The sequence below is a fragment of the Acinonyx jubatus genome, chromosome X (genome assembly GCF_027475565.1).
Source record: "Acinonyx jubatus isolate Ajub_Pintada_27869175 chromosome X, VMU_Ajub_asm_v1.0, whole genome shotgun sequence".
In the NCBI taxonomy this organism is placed as follows: Eukaryota; Metazoa; Chordata; class Mammalia; order Carnivora; family Felidae; genus Acinonyx; species Acinonyx jubatus.
The window spans coordinates 108553614-108573662 of NC_069389.1; the positions used below are offsets into that span (position 1 = coordinate 108553614).

The 20049-nt window shown below is 47.1% G+C and overlaps 1 protein-coding gene across 3 annotated transcripts; it reads left to right on the forward strand.

Moving 5' to 3' along the window:
* The first annotated feature begins 1807 nt into the window (after window positions 1–1807).
* ZNF75D (zinc finger protein 75D) lies at window positions 1808–14949 on the forward strand. 3 transcript variants are annotated; one of them, XM_053201722.1, is made up of 6 exons: window positions 1808–2121; window positions 3994–4357; window positions 5599–5791; window positions 6523–6614; window positions 6950–7076; window positions 12938–14949. In XM_053201722.1, exons 1-6 carry the CDS (start codon window positions 1823–1825, stop codon window positions 13645–13647), a joined length of 1785 nt encoding a protein of 594 aa, XP_053057697.1. In that variant the 5' UTR covers window positions 1808–1822; the 3' UTR covers window positions 13648–14949. The 3 variants fall into 3 exon arrangements, with proteins under 3 accessions (XP_053057697.1, XP_026910529.1, XP_026910530.1); XM_027054728.2 differs by having other exon boundaries at window positions 1987–2121; window positions 3837–4357; XM_027054729.2 differs by lacking the exon at window positions 1808–2121 and adding an exon at window positions 2257–2330 and having other exon boundaries at window positions 3837–4357.
* Window positions 14950–20049: the final 5100 nt, after the last annotated feature.

The window sequence follows — 20049 nt, forward strand, 5'->3', positions numbered from 1 at the left end:
TAAGTAAATTACAACTTGTCTTCCTGGAGTCTATAGTCCTTTTATTTATTTTTATTTTTATTTTTTTAACGTTTATTTATTTTGAGAGACAGAGACAGAGTGCGAGCAGGGGAGGAGCGGAGAGAGAGAAGGAGACACAGAATCTGAAGCAGGCTCCCGGTTCCAGGCTCCAGGCTCCAGGCTCCAGCCTCCAGGCTCCGAGCTGTCAGCACAGAGCCCGACACGGGGCTCAAACCCACGACTGAACCGTGAGATCATGACCTGAGCTGAGGTCGGACACTTACCTTACTGAGCCACCCAGGCGCCCCGTAGTCCTTTTAAATAAGATTCTTCTCTTTGAAGCATACAAACCATAGTAGGTTGAAGAGAGTGTTATACTTATTTCTATAGTCATTCTAAATGGCTGTTAATCTACAGATAATTTCTATTGAAGACAATTACAAGGAATAATTTTGTGCAGATTAATATATAAACCCCATATGGTTTAAAAACTTACGATTTAAAAAAAACAAAGAAAGAAAAAGAAAATGTCTTTCATCTAACTGCCCCCATAGGTTAGTGAGTGATTCAATTTGAAGGGTAAGCCCAGGAATTGTTCACAAGTAACAATGCCTTGACTTCTTCATTGTCAAAAAACATTAGGTGAAAATGCCTGACTTCAGGAACATAGCTTTGAAAGAACCATTCTAAAATGGTTTCTCTGCTGAGGCAAACATATTTACTAGGGTTATATATCACAGATAATGCACTGTCTCCTCTAGCACGCTTTTGGGGCAGCTTTGTTTTTCAAATGGGGATTGACCTTGGCTTGAGTCTCATCTGCTTTTGCATAGGTGTTATTTTTCTCCTAGGCACTCTCTTTTTTGCCTGCTGGAGTAGTTACTGGCAGTGACTTTCAAAAGATGTCAGTTTCATCCTCACTGCCCTACTGAGCTACAGTTTCCCCTCTATTGATTCACAGTGACAGTTTTCGCCCAAACGGCTCAACGCTAGGTAAACACTGATAATGTGGATACTGACAACCCAAGATACACAGATTCTTAGAAAGATGACTTATCCAGAGGACTATGCTGAACATTACAGGAGATATACAAATGAAACGAGGATCCTGTCCCGCAGAGAAGCATAATGTCGTAGAAAAAGCATGCGGTGGGGCGCCTGGGTGGCTCAGTGGGTTAAGCGTCAGACTTCGGCTCAGGTCATGATCTCACGGCTTATGAGTTTATGAGTTAAAGCCCCGCGTCGGGCTCTGTGCTGACAGCTCAGAGCCTGGAGCCTCTTCAGATTCTGTGTCTTTCTCTCTCTCTCTCTCTCTCTGCCCCTCCCTTGCTCACATTCTGTCTCTGTCTCTCAAAAATAAATAAAAACATTAAAAAATTAAAAAAAAAAAAAGAAAGAAAAAGCATGCGATGAAGCAGCAAGACCTAAAATTCTTGTCTAAAATCTGCCGCTGGCAATCTATGTGACCCCGAGGACGTCACGTCCTACATCTCAGGAGGCTCAGGACAGATCTAGGGACGACTTTCGGGGCGGTGGCCCTCACTGGGGAGTTTCTAGTAGAAAGGGCTGCCGGCCGCCAGAATGAGACCAGGCACGATCTGCACTTGGCGATCAGGGCCACAAGATCGCGGCACCTGGAGTCAGTAGGCTACACGGCTCCCAGGCGACGAACAGCTTACGGGGCTCCCCTAGGCCTCCAGCCGGCTGGGAGAAGGCGTGTTCGCGCCCGGGGATGAGCCGGAGCAGAAGGCCGGCTCCCCCCTCGGGTGGGAAGGACCTGCGGCTCGGTTGCTGCCCGGCGGCGCCAGGTAGAGAGAGGGGGATGGCTGGGCGTGGCTGTCACAAAGCCACCGGAAGCGCATCCTTTCTTTTCCGGTTGGGCCCGGTCCACAGAGCTCAAAATGGCGAGTCGGGGTACGGGGTCAGGGAGCTAGAGGGATCAAGTGGGGGACCGGTCCTCCTAGGGCCCCGCGCTCCGGAGCTCGGAGCTCCACTCTCCAGACCCGGAGAGGAGCGGGAAGCGGGCGCCTCCTCCCCTAGGGCGGCGGGGAGGCCTGTCGACCTTGCAGCCGAGCCGAGGAAGAGGGAAGTGGCGTCCGCGGAAGCCAGAGCTGGGCGGAGGTAATGGAGAAGCCGCGTCGCCCCTGGGATTCGGTCCGGCGCGCTCCCGGCGCTGCGGGGCGGCACGTGCCAGTGGCAGCCCCCTCCCCCCCGCCCCCCGGCGACGAGCAGGGGCGGGGCCGGCAGCCTCCCGCGGCGGCTCGGCCCGGCCGGTCCTCGGGCTCCGGCCGCCGCGTCCCGCCTCCGCAAGCAACCTCTTTGTCCCCCAGGTGCGCGTGCAACCCAGGGATGCTCCCCGGGCACCTTGGGGAGCCGGCCACCCGCGGAGCGCTCCGGGGCGCGTTTGCGGTCGGGCCCGGGGGCGTCTCGGACTCGTGGTGGGGGTGGTGCAGCGGTGTCTCCGCTGCGCTCCGCGAGACTTCCGCGTTTCCGCCGGCTGGTGGTTGGGTCGCCGGAGGAAGGGGCATCCCAGCCTCAAAGACGTTAGCTTCTAGTAACCTAGAAATAGAGGAGGCGCCCCCCGTACCCTCTGAGCCTGGATAGGCAGCAGGAAACCAAGCTTTTGCTTGAATGCCCGTGGCATCCTCAAAAGAACTTTGTTGTTGTTTCTGCTGGCATACCTCGGGGAGAATCGGTCTCTCAAGGCCACCCTTAGCCCTCCTTAAAGATCTATACGACCCTGACCCTGAGGAAATGTAAAGTCAAGAGAAGGGCTACCTTTACTAGGACGCTTCCTGTCTCAGAAGAGCCTTAATCATCACCCTTTTTTTTTTTTTCTATGTTTACAAGCCGACATCGTATTTAGTAAACAGGGCCGACTTGGCTTTCCAGTAAAGTAAGCAAAAAACGAATACACAGGTCCAGAATTGCACCGTGCCCTTAAGTCTTCCCAAAAAGTACCCCCCAAAATGTTGACATCTGGTTGCTCAGTTGGGGGTATTTGCTGAGGGGAGTAAGGTTATTTTTTTCGCCTAAATGCTTTACTTCTTTCTGATCGGGTTGTCTCCGTTCTTCTGCCAGTTATTAATGCAACGGGAAGGAGAATATCAAATGTTCCACGAAGTAAAGGTTTCAGTCTTCTAAGAGGATGAAGGGGCAAAGAAGTTGTTTCCACCTAACTAAAGACAAAAAAGACTGGGATGATTTGTTAACGTTTAGAGAAACTCGGACATGCCCTGTTTGTGAAGATAGGACAGGAAGCACACAGATTAACTGTTGGCTACTTTCAAAGCTCCTTTTAGCGAGTGGGTGCCAATATTTTCACCCACCAGCCTTTCCTCGACCTTTAACAAAAAAAGGAAAGTTATTGGGGCGCTTGGGTGGCTCAGTCGGTTGAGCGTCTGACTTCAGCTCAGGTCGTGAGCTCGCGGTTCGTGGGTTCCAGCCCCGTGTCCAGCTCTGTGCTGACAGCTGAGCCTGGAGCCTGCTTCCCATTCTGTGTCTCCCTGTCTCTGCCCCTCCCCTCTCGCGCTCTGTCTCTCTCTCTCGAAAATAAACATTAAAAATTTTTTTTTAAAAAAAGGAAAGTTATCAATTGACATTTGCTTTTTCTGAGCCTTGCTTTGTGTCAAAGCTGAGTAAGAGAAAAAAAGAGAGAAATGTGCATCCGGAAGTAATCTGTGATCACGAGTGTCCTAATACGTGGCGGTTGATTTTAAAAGGGAGATTGGACAGGTTCTTTTCTGTTCATTCTTCTCTTATAACCGTAAATGGCAAGTAAATGCGTGCCATGTGGCTTTCTTCTTGACATGTACTTCTTTTCTCCCCTCCTTCAGTGCCCTTGAGAAGATCCGCTCATTGGTTTTATACCCAACCTGACGAGGCCTCAGTTGTCCGAGGCCCCAGGAGGATGTCACACATAGGAGTAAAACTGTTCCTAGAGCAGATGATGATGAGACATCTAGAGGTGAAGGCATGCTTGTACCCCCACATGGAGGCTTTATGGGAGACTAAGGAGTCCGTGAAAGAGCGCTCCGGTGAGAGGAAGAAATCCAGCCCACGAATGGACAGTCTTGGTCCTGAGAGCGCTCACCAGCACTTCCGGAGCTTCTATTACCATGAAGCACCTGGGCCGCATGAAGCTGTCAGCCAGCTTCAGGAATTATGCCACCAGTGGCTGAGGCCAGAGATTCACTCAAAGGAGCAGATCTTGGAACTGCTGGTGTTAGAGCAGTTCCTGACCATTCTGCCCAGGAGCACCCAGAGCTGGGTGCAGAAGTATCATCCACAGAGCATCAAGGAGGCTGTGGCCCTGGTAGAGCGCTTTCAGAGGGAACCTGGTGGAATAAGTGATGAGGTGAGAGGATTCCTTACATGTACAATAAAATAGAGTAAAGGTGGATATATCTGGGGCGGGGGAATGGAGTGGATTAAGCCACTCTTCTGTTCCTTTAGGACAGCTAGGCAGGGTCTGGAGTCACAGGTGGGCAGCAGTTGCAGACGGCAGGTTTCAGAGTTCTGGCCATCTTTCTGGGCCTTAGAGAAAAGAAATGCCTTTTGCCCTTTTTCGGGCCGGGGTGAACTAGAGTTGGTGGGCCTAGTCTGGCATGGCCAAGGAGAGAGGACTTGAGTTCGTGGAGGCAGAGAAATAAAAGGCAAGACCGAGTAGGCAAAGGAGGAAAAATCGGGGGGAAAAATGCACAGCACTGAGAGAGCAAAGGAGAGAGAGGGTGGTTAATAGAAGTATTAATCAGCTCTGTGTGGACTGAAAGAAGAGGAGAAATGGAAAGGAAAAAGTGAAACAAGGATCCAGAAAGAAGAAAAATGACTAAAAAAAAAAAAAAAAAAAAAAAAGGGAAAATGCCAACAGGGGAGTGGACAGAATCAGGATGCCGCAGGGTAGTGCCCTGTCTGGTGGGCGCACGTATCTCTGGGCCAGAAGAAAACCTTCCGTCACTCTCCCTTAGTGGTCTGCCCTTGGCCTTGCTGGGGAGTGGGGAACCAGGGTATGCCCTCGGGAGAAGGCAGCACCCTTCCTTTCCATGGGGAGCCCGCCTTGAGGAACACAGGGCAGGGTCTATTTTTGGTGTCTCTCTACAACTGGATCCTACGGAGGGAGGTTAGAGTCCAAATTTTCCCCCGGTTTTTCCTCTCGCGCATCCCCTTTCTCCATGACATCCTTTCCTGACCATGAGAGGATTGGAAAAAAATCTGAGAATCTTTTTTTTTTTTTTTTAATCCAACTCATTATTATTTAGAGAAAAACTCAGAAGATAGAAATGCCCTTGGATGAGGATCCACGTCCAGAAAGCAAGCTCGTGAAGGCAGCCTGCCCCCACCCTGCTCGTGGCCTGAGCTGTGGCCTGTGTGGCTGGAGGCTGGCAGCAGTCACAGCTCATTTCATCTTACACTAATTTCCCCCAACGATGTGTATGGTTCTCTGTGAGGAAATGGTGACGCAATATCGCTTTAGGGTTTTTTGTTACTTCCTTGAGTGCCACGCCCTTTCCTGAATCTGGGCTCTCTTGTTCATCCCTCTGCCACCACCCCGAAACCAAAAGTAAGTTCTGTGCTAATGAGGATGGGGATTATTTCTAGGTCACAGCCCATGATCGGGAAAAGGAGGCAGTGCCCTTGGGAGGAACAGCAGTGGCCCCAGGCTTTAAGTGGAAGCCCGCAGAGCCCCAACCAATGGATGTGTTCCAGAAAGAATGTTGGAATACATACCGGGTACTACAGGAACAGCTGGGCTGGAATACTCACAAAGAAACGCAGCCTGTATATGAAAGAGGTGAGGAGCTTCATAATAATTCTCTTCTCCTGGGAGCTGTGACGGTAACCGGTTCAGCTGGAAAGTCATGGGAATTTGCCAGGCGCCCAGCCGGGCCGGCTGTTCGGACGTCTCTCAAGTTGGGAGTACAGTAGGCTAACGGTGGGCGGCGGTGAGGGTCAGCCTGGCGTACAGAAATGTCCAAACCATAGAACCCCGGTATTGATGGCGTGGACCTTGCTCCTTAGAAATTTGAGAGGAGAGAAGACGGAACAGGGACGGAGGGATCATCTCACACTTCTTATGTCAGGGAAGAAACTGGGGTCAGAAATGGATTGTCTTGACAGAACGGCGGGGGGGGGGGTGGAGAATGGTGCACCGGGAAGAAACACAGTATGAGACACACCACCTGCACTAGAGGACCCAAGCCTTTCGTTTTCAACCACCTCGAATTCTTGCCCACCCCAGTAAACGATGTATTTGGTGAGAGGGAAAAAAAACATAATGGCTTTCCTTTTGTCAAGTTCTCTCATGAAATCTGGGGGAACAGTCAACCGGGGAACCGGTTCTTTGGAGCGGTGGATATTTGGTTCTTATTGACAAGGAGAAGGCCACTCTGGCACCACACACACACTTGTGAAGGGGAGCCATCTTTGCTGAAGGACTCCTGATGTTCTGTGGTGTAGAAATCAACTCAGGGTATTTGTGAACCTAAAAGAGAGAAATTTTCTCTGGCTCTTTTCCATCCACAGCGCTACCTGCTCAACAGATTCTAGCCTTTTCTGAGCCGAAAAGCCCCCCAAACTGGAAGATGGCGTCTGAGCTCATCTTGCCTGAGTTCCAGGTGAGCTGTACTTTCCAGCTTTCTCAGGCAGCCTGAACATGGCCTTGTCTGTGCTTTTCTCTGCTGCCCATGACCCACGGTGCTCGGCGGGTGCTCTGAGGCGTGTTAGCCCCGGATGTTCACCTCTAGGTAACTAGGCTGGGCACGGTGGCGACCGGGCCCTTCCCACGCTGCTTCCCGATCTCTGGCTTCTTCCTTTCTTGCCATCTCACCTTTTTCCCCTCCAAATCTTAATACTCTTCTTTGGTGACTGGCCTGCTGTGTAATTCAGAAATGAGTGAAAGGGCGGCTTCTATAGTGGCAAGTACTGAACCCAAACCCATTCTTTTCTTTAGAGCTTGTTGACATTTGAAGATGTGGCCGTGTCTTTTTCTGAGGAAGAGTGGAAATTACTGGACCCTGCTCAGAAGGTCCTTTACAATGATGTCATGCAGGAAAACTACGAGACTGTCATCTCTCTAGGTAAAGATTCTTCCTTTCCTTTGTGTGGAAGTTGAGTGATCTGGCCGCAGTTTGTGGAAAATCGTCTCCTATGGGAGAGTCCCAGTGTTCCAGTAGCTGCTTGGGTCTCAACTGGGTGGTGTGGGGGAAAGGAAAGACCTATCCGGATCATTCCAAATAGATCCTGACTACAGTCATGTCTCCCCGTCTTCTGCTCTCACCATCCTGGTCTAAGCTGCCATCATCCCTGACCGTGTCTGCTTCAGCAGCATGGGACTTCCCTTCCCCATACTGCTTTACGTGCGTGCCTGGCGCTTTCTTCTCAGCCTCCTCCTTGTGTGTCTACTCACAACCATAGGAGACTAGAAAGAAGGTACTGAGTCTAAGATTCTGCCCATTTAAACACCTGGAGTAAATGAAAGTATGAAAGCGTCATTCACTCTCCCTGAAAGTAATCTGGCATTATGATAGCAGTCCATGACCTCAAGGTTTTCTTCTCAGAACATTATTGTTAACCCCCTAAACTTGAAGTAATCTGTTTAGAACAGTGGGGAAAATCGCAGACCCAGGGTCCCCAAGAGTTCAAGGACAGTCTTGGAGGGTCTCCTGCAGGTAAGTATATACATGGGAAGGGGAGAAATGTTCTTTGATAAGAACCTTTACAGGAGATTAATATCCCAAGATTCTACTCCTGTGTATTTTTAACGGAACTTCTTACTAAGATAATTGTAGATTCACATGCAGATTTAAAGTGTAATACAAAGAGAACCTGTGTACAGACACTTTACCCAGTTTCCCTCAATGATAGCTTTTGCAACAGTATCATATGACATTACAACCAGGATATTGATATCGATATAGTCTTCTGACCTTCATATTTTCAGTTTGTGTTGATTTGTGTGTGTATTTAGTTCTGAAAGTTTTATTAGAAGTGTAAGTTTGCATATTCACCGCTGCAGTCAGGATACTGGACAGTTACATTACCACAAAGGCCTTTCTTTTTTTAAAAAAAAAGTTTATTTTGAGAGAGAGCGAGCACGCAAGCACGTATGCACAAGCCAGGGGGAGGGGCAGAGAGAGAGAGAGAGAGAGAGAGAGAGAATCCCAAGCAGGCTCTGCACTGACAGAGGCTGGGGCTCATACCCCAAGAACCTTGAGCCCATGACCTGAGCCTAGATCAAGAGTTGGATGCTTAACTGACTGAGCCACCCAGGCGCCCCACCACAAGGACCTTCTTGTTGCCCTTTTAGAACCACACACACTTGCCTCCTACATCTCACCCCATCACTGACCCATGCCAACTGCTGATCCGTTCCACATTTCTAAAATTTTGCCATTTCAAAATGTCATATGAATAGAATCATAAAGTGTGTGACTCTTCGGCATTAGCTTTTTTCATTCAGAATAATTCCCCGGAAATTGATCTAAATTGTTGTGTGTATCATAGTTGTTTTTTTTTTTTTTTTTAACGCTACTGAGTAGCACACCATGATACTGAGAGAGCGCGGTTTGTTTAACCATTCATCATTGAAAAGATATCTTTGCAGTCTTCAGTTTTTGCCTATTGTGAATGAAGCTGTCATGAGCATTTATGTACAGGATGTTTTACAGAGATAAGTTTGCATGTCTCTGGAGTAAATGTCTTAACAGTGCAATTGCTGGTTCATATGGCAATTACATATTTAATTTCACAAGAATGTGCCCGACTGTTTCCCCATGGTGGCTGTAGCATTTCGCATTCCCCACCAGCAATGAATGAGTGATCTAGTTTCTCCTTATCCTTGCCAGTGTTTGGTTTGTCTCCATTTTATTTTTGCCATTCTGATAGGTATGTAGTGTTCTCTCATTGTGGTTTGGGGTTTGCATTTCCCTAGTGGCCAGCGATGTTTTATAGCTTTTCATGTGCTTTTTTGCCATCTGTGTATTCTCTTCAGTGAAATGTCTTTTACCCGTATTTTAATTGGATTCTTTTTTAATTGTTGAGTTGTGAGAGTTTTATATATATATACATATATATTTTTATGAACAAAGTCTTTTTTTAATGTTTGTTTATTTTTGAGAGAGAGAGAGAGAGAGAGAGAATATGCATGTGAGCAGGGGAGGGGCAGAGAGAGAAGTGGGCTCTGTGCTGATAGCAGAGAGCCTGATGTGGGGCTCAAACTCATGAACTGTGAGATCATGACCTGAACCCAAGTTGGACACTTAACCAACTGAGCCCCCCATGCGCCCCTGTAAACAAAGTGTTTTTTTTAAATGTTTATTTATTTTGAGAGAGAGTGTGTGCAGGTCTGCGTGAGTGGGGAGGGGCAGAGAGAGAATCCCAAGCAGGCTCTGCACTGTCAGTACAGAGCCCAACACCACTGACTAGGGACTTGACCCCACAAACCCTGGGACCAAGATCTGAGCCGAAATGAGTCACGCCCAACTGACTGAGCTGCCTAGGCGCCCCGAGAGTGTTTTATATATTATAGATTCTAGCGCTTTGTTGAATATGCAGATTGTAAATAGTTTCTCCCAGTCTGTATAATGTCTTTTCAGTCTTCTTCCTAGGGGCTTCTATAGAGTAAGAGTTTTTCATTTTGATGAGGACCAATTTTTTATTTAAAAAAATGTTACTTAATGTTTATTTATTTTTGAGAGAGAGAGAGAGAGAGAGACAGACAGACACGGTGCGAGTGGGGGAGGGGCAGAGAGAGAGGGAGACACAGGATCCGAAGCAGGCTCCAGGCTCAGAGCTGTCCGCACAGAGCCGGACCTGGGGCTCAAACCCACGGACCATGAGATCATGACCTGAACCGAAGTCGGACGCTTAACCGACTGAGCCACCCAGGTGCCCCAATGAGGACCAACTTTTTAAAAACTTTTTATTTATTTAAGTAATCTCTACACTCAACATGGGGCTCATCCTCATGGCCTTGAGATCAACAGTCACATGCTCCACCAACTGAGCCAGCCAGCTGCCCCATGAGGACCAATTTCTCATTTTTTCCTTTTATACGTTGTATTTTTGGTGTCAAAGCTAGAACTCTGACTAACCCTAGATCCTCCACTGAATTGTCTTTGCACTTTCCTCAAAGATCAGTTGGGTATATTTGTATGTATCTATTCTGTTCCGTTGAGCTCTTTGTCTGTTCCTCTGCCAATAGTGTACTGTCTTGGTAACTGTAGCTATATAATACAAAAGACTTAATATCTGTCAAGTAGACGGATTCTTCCCCCTTTATTCTTGTTTGTAAAATAAAATTTTATTTTAGCCCTTTTAGGGCCTATGCCTTTCCACGTAAATTTCAGAGTAAGCTTATCAATGTCTATAAGAAACTTTGTTGGGATTTTGCTAGAAATTACATTAAACCTACGTATTAGTTTGAGGAGGATTGGTATCTTTACTATGTTGATATTTTTTTTGATCAGTGGACATAGTCTCTATTTATTTAGGTCTTTGATTTCTTTCATCAACTTTCTGTAATTTTCAGTGCACAGATCCTCTGAATGTTGTGTGAAGTACGTGCCAAAGCATTTCATTTTCGTTGGAGTATTTGGAAATGGTATTGTTTTTAATTTTGGTTTCTTGCACTCTCTTCATACAGGGATGCCACTGATTGTGTATTTTGATCTTGTCTTCTGTGACCCTACTCACTCAGTTATTATTTCTAGGAGTTATTTTGTAGATCCCTTGAGATTCTTATACCTAGGTCATCACATTATCCGCAATGCCTTTTGATTTCTTTTTCTTGCCTTAACTTTTTCTTGCCTTAGTTGGAATAGCTCCAACTTCCTGCTGGGTTGAATAAAAGTGGGAAGAGTAGACACCCTTGCCTTGTTCCCAGTCTTTTGGAAACATTAAGTCTTTCACCATCACCTGTTAGTGTTAGTATGGTTTTTTTTGTTGTTCATACTCTTTTATCAAGTCAATACAATTCCTAACTTAGTGTTTTTATCATGAATGGATGGGGGGATTTGTCAGATACTTTTCTGTGTCCGTTGATAGGAGTATGATCTTTAAAAGCTTGTTGATATGGTATGTTATGTTGATTGATTTCACATGTTGAGCCAGTTTTGCCTACTTGCAATAAATCCTTCTTGATCATGCTATATCATGCTTACATATTTTTGTATTCAGTTTGCCAATATTTTGTTCAGGATTTTTGCATTTAAGTTCACGGGGGATGTTAGTCTGTAGTTTCTTTTTTAGTACTGACTTGATATGATTTTGCTGTCAGGGTAATACTGGCCTTCTAAAAAGAGTTGGGTAGTATTTCCTCCTCTTTTCTGGAAGAAATTGTACGACATTGGTGTTAATTCTATAAATATTTGGTAGAACCCTCCAGTAACACCATATGGGCCTGGATTCGGAGGAGACCTAGTTCAACTATGAATTCACTTTGTGTAATGGTGATGGTGCTGTTCGGATGATCTATTTCGTGTTGCTTGGTCTAGTTTGTGGTTTTGAGGAACTGCTTCATTTTTTCCCCAACTTTTAAAAGACACGAACATAAGGCTGTTTATGGTATTCTCTTACCATCGTTTTAGTTGCTGCAGAATGTGTAGTGATGGACCCGATTTCCTTCCTGACATTGGTGATTTGGGTTTTCTCTCCTTTTATTTTTGTCAGTTGTGATAGACGTTTCTCAATTTTACCAACTGCTTTGAAGAACAAGCCCTTTGGTGGTGACTTTTGCTCCGATCTTTATTATTTCCTTTTCAACTTGCTTTGGGTTTACTTTAGTTTTTTTCTCTAGTCTGTTGAGGTGGAAACCCAGAGTATTGGTTGGAGACCTTTCTCCTTTAGTGTTGGAAGTGCTTGGGGCTGTGCCTTTTCCTCTGAGTGCCACGTATTTTAATATAATTTCATTTTCATTCGACTGTGTCTTTTTACATTTTCTTGGAGACTTTCTCTTTGAACCACAGAACTTTCAGACGTGTATTATTTCATTTCCACATATTTTTAGATTTTCCTCTTTCTGTTTTTGATTTCTGGTCTGATTCCATTTTTGTCAGATTGCCTCTTGTCACTGTTGTGAAAAGTTGTGATTTTTTTTTTTTTTTGTTCTTGCTCCAACGGGTGATTTTTGATTGTATCCTGATCATTTTATCTATTACGTTAGGAGAGTCTGGGTCACATTTCAATATTTTAATTTAATGAGCAGTCCCCCTATTTTAGTTTAGCACATAGGTTCTTTGCTGCTTTTGTGGGTTATGCTTCCGGTGACAGTTTAATTCTCAGAGGCTTCACGGTGTTATTGTGGTTTCCTTGGTTTTCGTGTTCCTGCCAGGGCTCCCATGTGTGCCTGCTGGTGTTGCTTGACGGGGAGGAAGGTATTTCGGAGGATAGAGTGCCTCTCTGTGGGAAAAGGGGAATCTCAGACCCTCAGGGATGAAGAGGCTTTCTGGGCCAGGCCACTGTGGCTAGGTGCCTCTTGCTAGTTCTGCCTGCCCACTTTGGAGTCTCCTAGCTGGGGTTCTGATGTTGGCAGGCTTCCCATTCAGACCGGTGCAGGGATAAGCCTATCCAGGCAGCCTTCTGTTGCTAGGTTGATGGTGGGAAAACACTAGATCAGGGTTGCCATCTTCTGGTGGGTGTGGGGATGTAAGACGCTCTACTGTGTTACTCTGCTAGTCCTGGGAGCCCAAACCATTTTGCTTTCTTTTTAGCATCTTTTACAACTCTCTGTTGGTTGTGGCTTGCGTTCTTTAACTGGTTCGTTATTGTGCCTAGCCAGGAGGATCCGGAGGAAATGCGTCTATGCCATTTGTCCGTATCGGACCAGGAATCACTTGTTCCCGTGTTTTTGAAAAAGCAGTCATCATAGATTTTTCTCTGCATTCCTATAGTTTTCGTGTTCTGGGACACAGACGGCTGACTCTTCTGTTTATTCCAACAGGGTTAAAGCTCAAAAATGACACTGGAAATGACCAACCTATATCTGTTTCTGCATTAGAAATACAGGCGTCAGGACGCAAAGTGTTAAGAAAGGCCAGAATGAAAGTTGCCCAGAAAACAACAGGCAAAGAAAATCACGGTGCTACACGTAGGCTGCGGAAACGGCATCGAGCTTTCCTAGGGAGGAAAAGAAAGAAACTTTCAACTTGTAAACAAGAGCTTCCAAAACAAATGGATCTTCACGGGAAAGGCCATGCAGGAGAGAAACCTTTTAAGTGTCAGGAATGTGAGAAAAGCTTCAGGGTTAGCTCTGACCTTATTAAGCACCAGAGAATTCACACTGAAGAGAAACCCTACAAGTGTCAACAGTGTGATAAGAGGTTTAGATGGAGTTCAGATCTTAATAAGCACTTAATGGCACACCAAGGAATAAAACCCTACAGATGCTCATGGTGTGGCAAAAGCTTCAGTCACAATACAAATCTACACACACACCTAAGAATTCACACAGGGGAGAAGCCCTTTAAATGTTATGAATGTGGGAAGAGATTCATTCAGAACTCTCACCTTATTAAACACCAGAGAACCCACACGGGTGAGCAGCCGTATACCTGCAGCGTATGCAGGAGAAGCTTCAGCAGGCGGTCAAGCCTCCTCAGACACCAGAAGCTCCACAGGAGAAGGGAATCCTGTCCAGGGTCTCCAGTCTGAAGAAAATCACCGTACGGCTCTTGACCCCAGAGGCGATGAAAGAGTGTAAAACTATGAGGCACCCACGATAAAGAATTTGTCACCAACGGGACATTTTGGAGGGGTACACGCCGTACGTCACAGAAAGGAGTCTAAGCTGTCTTTCTCGTTCAGCGTCGTATCTTCAGCGCCTGGCACGAGACTGATACACAATGAGTACTTGCTAAATAAACGAGTGGAAATATAGCTATCAAATACCTATAGTTACCTACTCCTCTCTCTCTCTGTGTATCTGTCTGGTTACCCAGCTTCCCCACCCTCTGTGATCTAAATTCTGCAAGTATCGGGTGCTCAGCAAATTCGTGAGAGTCTTGGGTCCTACTCTCATCCTCTCTCGGTAGAGGTGGAAAAGGAGTATTCAGGTCCTCCGAAGGGAGCTCAGAGAAAATTACTAAGCCGGACAGAGTTTCTGTGGCTAGCATTCTGTCGACAGGAACAACCAAGCCCAGGGCTGAGGGAGCTTTATTCTGCAACAGGAAGGTGCCCCCATTCCAGCGGCCTCCCCACTGAGCCCTCGCGGCCACAGTGTTTCCTGTCAAGGAATCCCAAGCCGCAGGGGAAGGCCTTAATGCCAGCACAGACCTAGGGACCTTGCAAGCACTTGATATCTCTCCCGCTGCTCCTCTCAGCATTGAGGTACATAGAATGAAACGATGATGGAGGCAGTCTGGGCCCTCATCCCTGAATTTGTCTCTTTGTGGAAAGCCCAGGGCCGTGGTAAATGGCTTTTTTTTTTTTTTTTTTTTTGACTTTTCACTGTGTGAACTAGAAGCTTTCAGATTGGTGCCACACTGCTCCCGGGCCTAGAGGGAAGCCCATTTTTATGGAAGCTCAGCCACAACCCCATACACTTTGGATGCTCTGCAGGAAAGTCTGGACATTTTATAAAGTGATTTGCTGAGAATGGCAAGGTGAGCCCTGTGGCCTTCATAGCCTTAGTGCACCTTGGATACCTGGAGGGAGACGTGTCAGAGCAAAAGAAGGCCTGTGGCTTAGAGTGATGGCCCCAGTGAGAGCCAGGTCAGATGGAACCTGGTTTTTGAGGTTGGTGGTTTCTCTTCCTTCCCCATCAGCCTCAGGGCTTATCTCCTGAGAAGACCACGTGATGTCAAGGGAAGGGCAGGGAAGTTGGAAGACAGGGCATTATGGCTATGTCAGATCCTAGTTTAAGATGTTGGCCGAGGCTCCTACATACTTATTATTTCATAACATTTTACCTTTTAATAAAATGGAATGTTGTTTCGTATTAAACATTAAACAAAACTCCATTGTTACCGAATCACCCAGAGATGGCAAACAGTCACTTTTTTGAAATAGATATCTCCAGAGATTTTTTCCATCAAGAGACCCCTCTGAGCCTGCTATCGGGTTTGCGAAGTGGAGATAATAATTATGTACTCTCAGGGCTGCTGCGAGGATTAAATGAGATGTGAACATGCCTCACACTGATGGGCCACAGTGGGTGTTCCACAAACATTTGGAACATTCTTCCTTTGTCTTTCAGCTGGTAATTTTGAACATTTTTTAAAATGTTTTTAAACATTTTTTAATGTTTATTTGAGAGAGAGAGAGAGAGCGAGCGGGAGTGGGGGAGGGGCGGAGAGAGAGGGAGACACAGAATCCAAATCAGGCCCCAGGTTCCAGGCTCCTGGCTCTGAGCTGTCAGCACAGAGCCCGACGCGGGGCTCAAACCCACGAACTATGAGATCGTGACCTGAGCCAAAGTCGGACGCTTAACCGATTGAGCCACCCAGGCGCCCTTTCCAAGTAGTTATTTTAAAAAGAAAATCAATTTTGTCTACTTATCCAGCTTTTAAGCATTCTTAATTAATGGTGTTTCCTTCATTCCCAGCTGTTTTATAAGCCTGCTAGTGGTGGTCAGAAGGGTAGCCTGGTATGACATTCCTTTCTAGAGATACTTCTCTCTAGTCATTGGGAAACAATAAACTAACGTCCCCATTCAGCTAGATATATTGCTAATGAGTAACAGAACCAAAATAGACTAGATGCCCCCAATTTGAGATACCTGCAGAGCAGGGAGGGGAGGTGATGGCTAGGGGTGGACTATTTGTGGACAGTATTTACACTATTAGGTGTATCCTCAAACTGATGGGAAAGGAAGGAAGTGACTGGAATGGCCACTGAAAAGAATGGAAGCACTAAGGCCAGAGGAGAAGGTGACTTGGAAGGAAAGGATCCCATTATATTCCCGAAGGCTTGGAGATTGACTGCCCCACCATCCCTTCCAGAACCATCTGAGATTGTGCCCTTGGAATTAAGGGGAAATTCAACTTTTTGCAGAGGGCAGTCACTGTGTGAATGTGTTTGGTACCATCCTGGACACCTACTGTTGTATCACTGTTCAAAGGACCTTTATTAATGTAGCATTTAGAAAGAGGAGATTGACTCAAAAATGGAAGGAAGTGCTGTATCAATGGAGCAAGCAGTTACTGCCCATTTAAGAGATTCCTCAAAATTCCTGAAAATGAGTCAGCATAAGGCCTCCATGTTCATCAAGTTGCCAAAATCTGTTATAAAACCTGTTAGCTTGAAAGCTCATCTTGGAGGTCCTCGTCTATGCTGGCATCCCCAGGAGAGGTCAAAACCAGGGAACATGGGTTCTGTTTTACAGATCAGTTATTGAAGGCAAGTGGCAGGCAGGCCTTTAGGTGCAAATGGGCAGAAACAGGAAGAGAATTGATTCCTGGTTCTGAATTCGGACTCTGCTGCCCTTTGAATACAAGGGCTCCAGGAAGAAAGGACGTTCTTGTCCCTGCGGTTGTGGGCCAGGGTTTAGAAGTTGGGCTTCCTGGCTGACTCGTCGGTACCTATTTTTCCCTTTCAACCTTCTGACATAGCTTCCTAGGGTTCCATTCCCCATGCATCCTGACTACTCATTTTAGCCCTGACTGTCTCAGCAAAAGGAGGAGAGAGACATGGGCACTAGGGAGAGAAATGGCAGAGTGGAATAAAGGGGGGAGATGTCTTCTGCTTTATACTTGCCCACCACATCCCCAGCATGTAGCTGAGAGATGGGAACACTCCACTGCCTTTCTGAGGACACAACAAGAAGACGGCACACAGAAGCTTGGAGACTGGAGAAACGGGCTGATAATTCATCCAAGGGACAGAACGAAGAGGCAGAAGGCTCCAAGTTCAGATCCCACAGGCAGAGATGGAACTGAGGAGACAAAGGCTGACCTGAGCTGGGTGTGAGGGTTGTGGGTTCATACCCCAATGTCTGTGCTCCCGTCCTCAGGAAGTGAGGTGACCTCAGAGAGAAGATGGGTTGGACAGAGAGGATGAGCAAGGAGCTGGGAGCGTAGAGGACAGCAGGCCTTTTCCACTCAGGTCTGCATCGTTAAGGTGTGAGGGTGGAAGTCAAGGGCTCAGAGGGCACAGCACTGCCACTTGCTGTGACTGAGGCTGGGTTCAGGCCAGTTCATGTAGGGCTCAGGCCTTTACCTTCTCCCCCCTCAGTGACATGGCCTTTACCCAAGAGCTTAAAGCCGTATCCCCTACTTTCTCCAGTTACCAGGGCTGAAGAGGCCCTTGGAAGCCGAGGAGACCATGCTTCTTATTTTGCAGAAGATTCAATTGGAGCTTAGGGGGTTTTCCTTCCCAGGGCCCTTGTGGCAGAGGGAGGAATTGAAATAGTCTCCCAACACCCAGGCCTTGGAACTCTTGGTCTCTCTCCAGACATGATATATTCAACTCCTGGCAATGGCTTCTCTGGAAGTGTCACTCTTTAATTTTTTTTTTTAAAGTTTATTTATTATTGAGAGACAGACACAGAGCGTGAGCAGGGGAGGGGTAGAGAAAGAGGGAGACAGAGTCTGAAGCAGGCTCCAGGCTCCGAGCTGTCAGCACAGAGCCTGATGTGGGGCTTGAACTCACAAACTGTGAGATCGTGACCTGAGGCGAAGTTGGACGCTTAACCAACTGAGCCACCCAGGCGCCCCTCGGGAAGTGTCATTCTTAAACCTCTTAGCTGTTTCCTGTGGAGCGAGGAATCCCTTCTCAGCCATGATCTGTTTTGTTCTTGGAGGGCTCCAAACCCTTTTCTCTCAAGATAACCCCTCAGCCGGGAAGTTCCACTTCTGAGCTCTTTAAGAAAGAGCTGCCCTGTTACCAGAGGGTGCCAGGCCTCCAAAAGTATGTCTTGTCCCTGTACACAGACTAGGACCGGGGAACCATCCCCCTTCTACCCAGTCTCAAGCCCAAAGGGGTCTGGGACTCGTAGGAGAGTCACAGGAAAAGCTGGACATGGGGGGCATGTTCCTGGAGAGGCCGCCTCTCCTCAAAACAACCCACCTCCTTATTTCTGTGCTACACATTCATTAATTTTCCTCCACGACCGTGGTCACCAAGTCACTCTTCCATCAAGGTTTCGGTAGCCCCCAGTTCCCACATCCTTTATGTCCTGCTCCCTCCTTGGTTTTCTAGGCCGTTCATCTGGCTCTGTGACAGCCAACTTTCTTTCCTGTCCCCCAGCTCACAGATCCGGTGCTGGGTCAAGCTGCCAATGCGCCTTCAATTATTCCTTGCTTTTAGCTCCCAGTATTGCCTCCCGGCCTGTCCTAATCCTTCCTTCGATGGCATATCACATCTTCCTTCTTTGGCTCTCCAAACTCACTCCATACTGACTTTCCTCTTAGAACAGCCTTTAAAACCCAGATTTTGTTAGACCAGCAATTGCTGGGCTCCACCCCCAGAGTTTTTCTACCTCAGTTGGCCTGGAGTGGGCCAGAAAATGGGCATTTCTAACAAGTTACTGCATGATGCTGATTTTCCAGCATTCCCCCTTTGAGACCTGCTGTCTTAGAATACCTCTCGAGTACTTTCTCCTGTGGCCAGAGATGGTCTTAGAACCTCAGTAACTAGCAAAGGCTCGCCCAGGACTGGATATCCATATAAACTCCCTGAACATAATGGGGCTGACCAGTTTAGGGTTAAATGTGAACTTAATATGCACTTTACTCTCATGTAATTGGCAAATCACTACCAAAAATTAAGTGTGGCCGAAAAGACTCTCCGTGTTCCCTGAGTTTTGAGGATTCCAGCCTGTCTCCCTGATTTCCCTGTGTATTTCAGTCTCTGGGACTGCCAGCGTGCCTGGCCTCCTTGCCGGATCTCTGGACATGGGCCCACATTGGTCACCATGAAGCTGGCTGCACTGCAAGGACCTCTGGGATCTGGTGACCTCTGGGAGTGGATTTGACGGAAACACCTCAGAGGCATCTCTGCTAACTGGTTTTCCTTCTCCCTGGTGCTGTCTCCTCCACTGTCCTGCCTGCCTGCCAGCCCTTTGCAACTCAGCCCATCTGGCATGCGGGTCCACACATGACTTCCTTGGCAGAAGTCATGGAGCAACCCGAAAGGATTAACAGGGAAGCACAGTGGCCTGGTTCTCCCTAGGGAGATTCGCCTTTCTCTGAGTGCTCTAACTCCTTCCTCATGCAGGACATGGGTGGGAGCAAAAACCACCCAGCACTTCAGAGGTGAACTGGACAGTTAGTGTAGTAAGGGAGACCCTGCACCCTCACTGAGGCCTGCAGATCAGTGGCAGGCTGAGTGCCCGAGACCCAGAGAGGCCTCCTAGAGATGCAGTCTTGAGGAGCCGCTTCTGAGGGGTCCTTTGGGACCAAGGTTCGCTCATGCCTGGCAGGGCTGCGTAAAGACTGTCCAAGGGAGATTGGACATGAATAGCTTTAAAGGCAACTATTTCCAAGTCCTTGGTTCCATACGTTCTTCCTAAAACTGATCCTGAGGAAAACTCTGAGGAAGGTTCTCCCTCCCCACCTCGCCTTCATCACCACCCAGCCTCCACTCCTACCTGCTCTGATCTTGCCATGGTGTGTTGCCCCAGGGTTTGAGGCATCCGAGGAGCCAAAGAGGCTTTAAACCATCCTGCCTGGGGAACTGAATGACGAATGACTAGGTAGGGAATCCTGCATATCAAATAGTTTCCTGGGTTTTTTTCTTTTAGAATTGAAGGATTTATTTGTTTTAATTAAAATTTTTTGTAATGTTTATTTATTTTTGAGCAAGGGAGAGAGAATGCAAGTAGGGGAGGGGCAGAGCAAGAGAGACAGACACACAATCCGAAGCAGGTCCAAGCTCTGAGCTGTCAGCACAGAGCCCGACACGGGGCTCAAACTCACAAACCGCAAGATCATGACCTGAGCTGAAGTTGGATGCTTAACTGACTGATCCACCCAGGCGTCCCAGAAGAAGGATTTATTAATTAATTGATCAGCTGATAGATCATTGGGAAAAAATTGGTGATAGTTCAGTATTTGATTTAAGCCATATAACTCTAAAGGAAATTTAAAAGTTTTGAGCGACCCTGCTATAACAAAA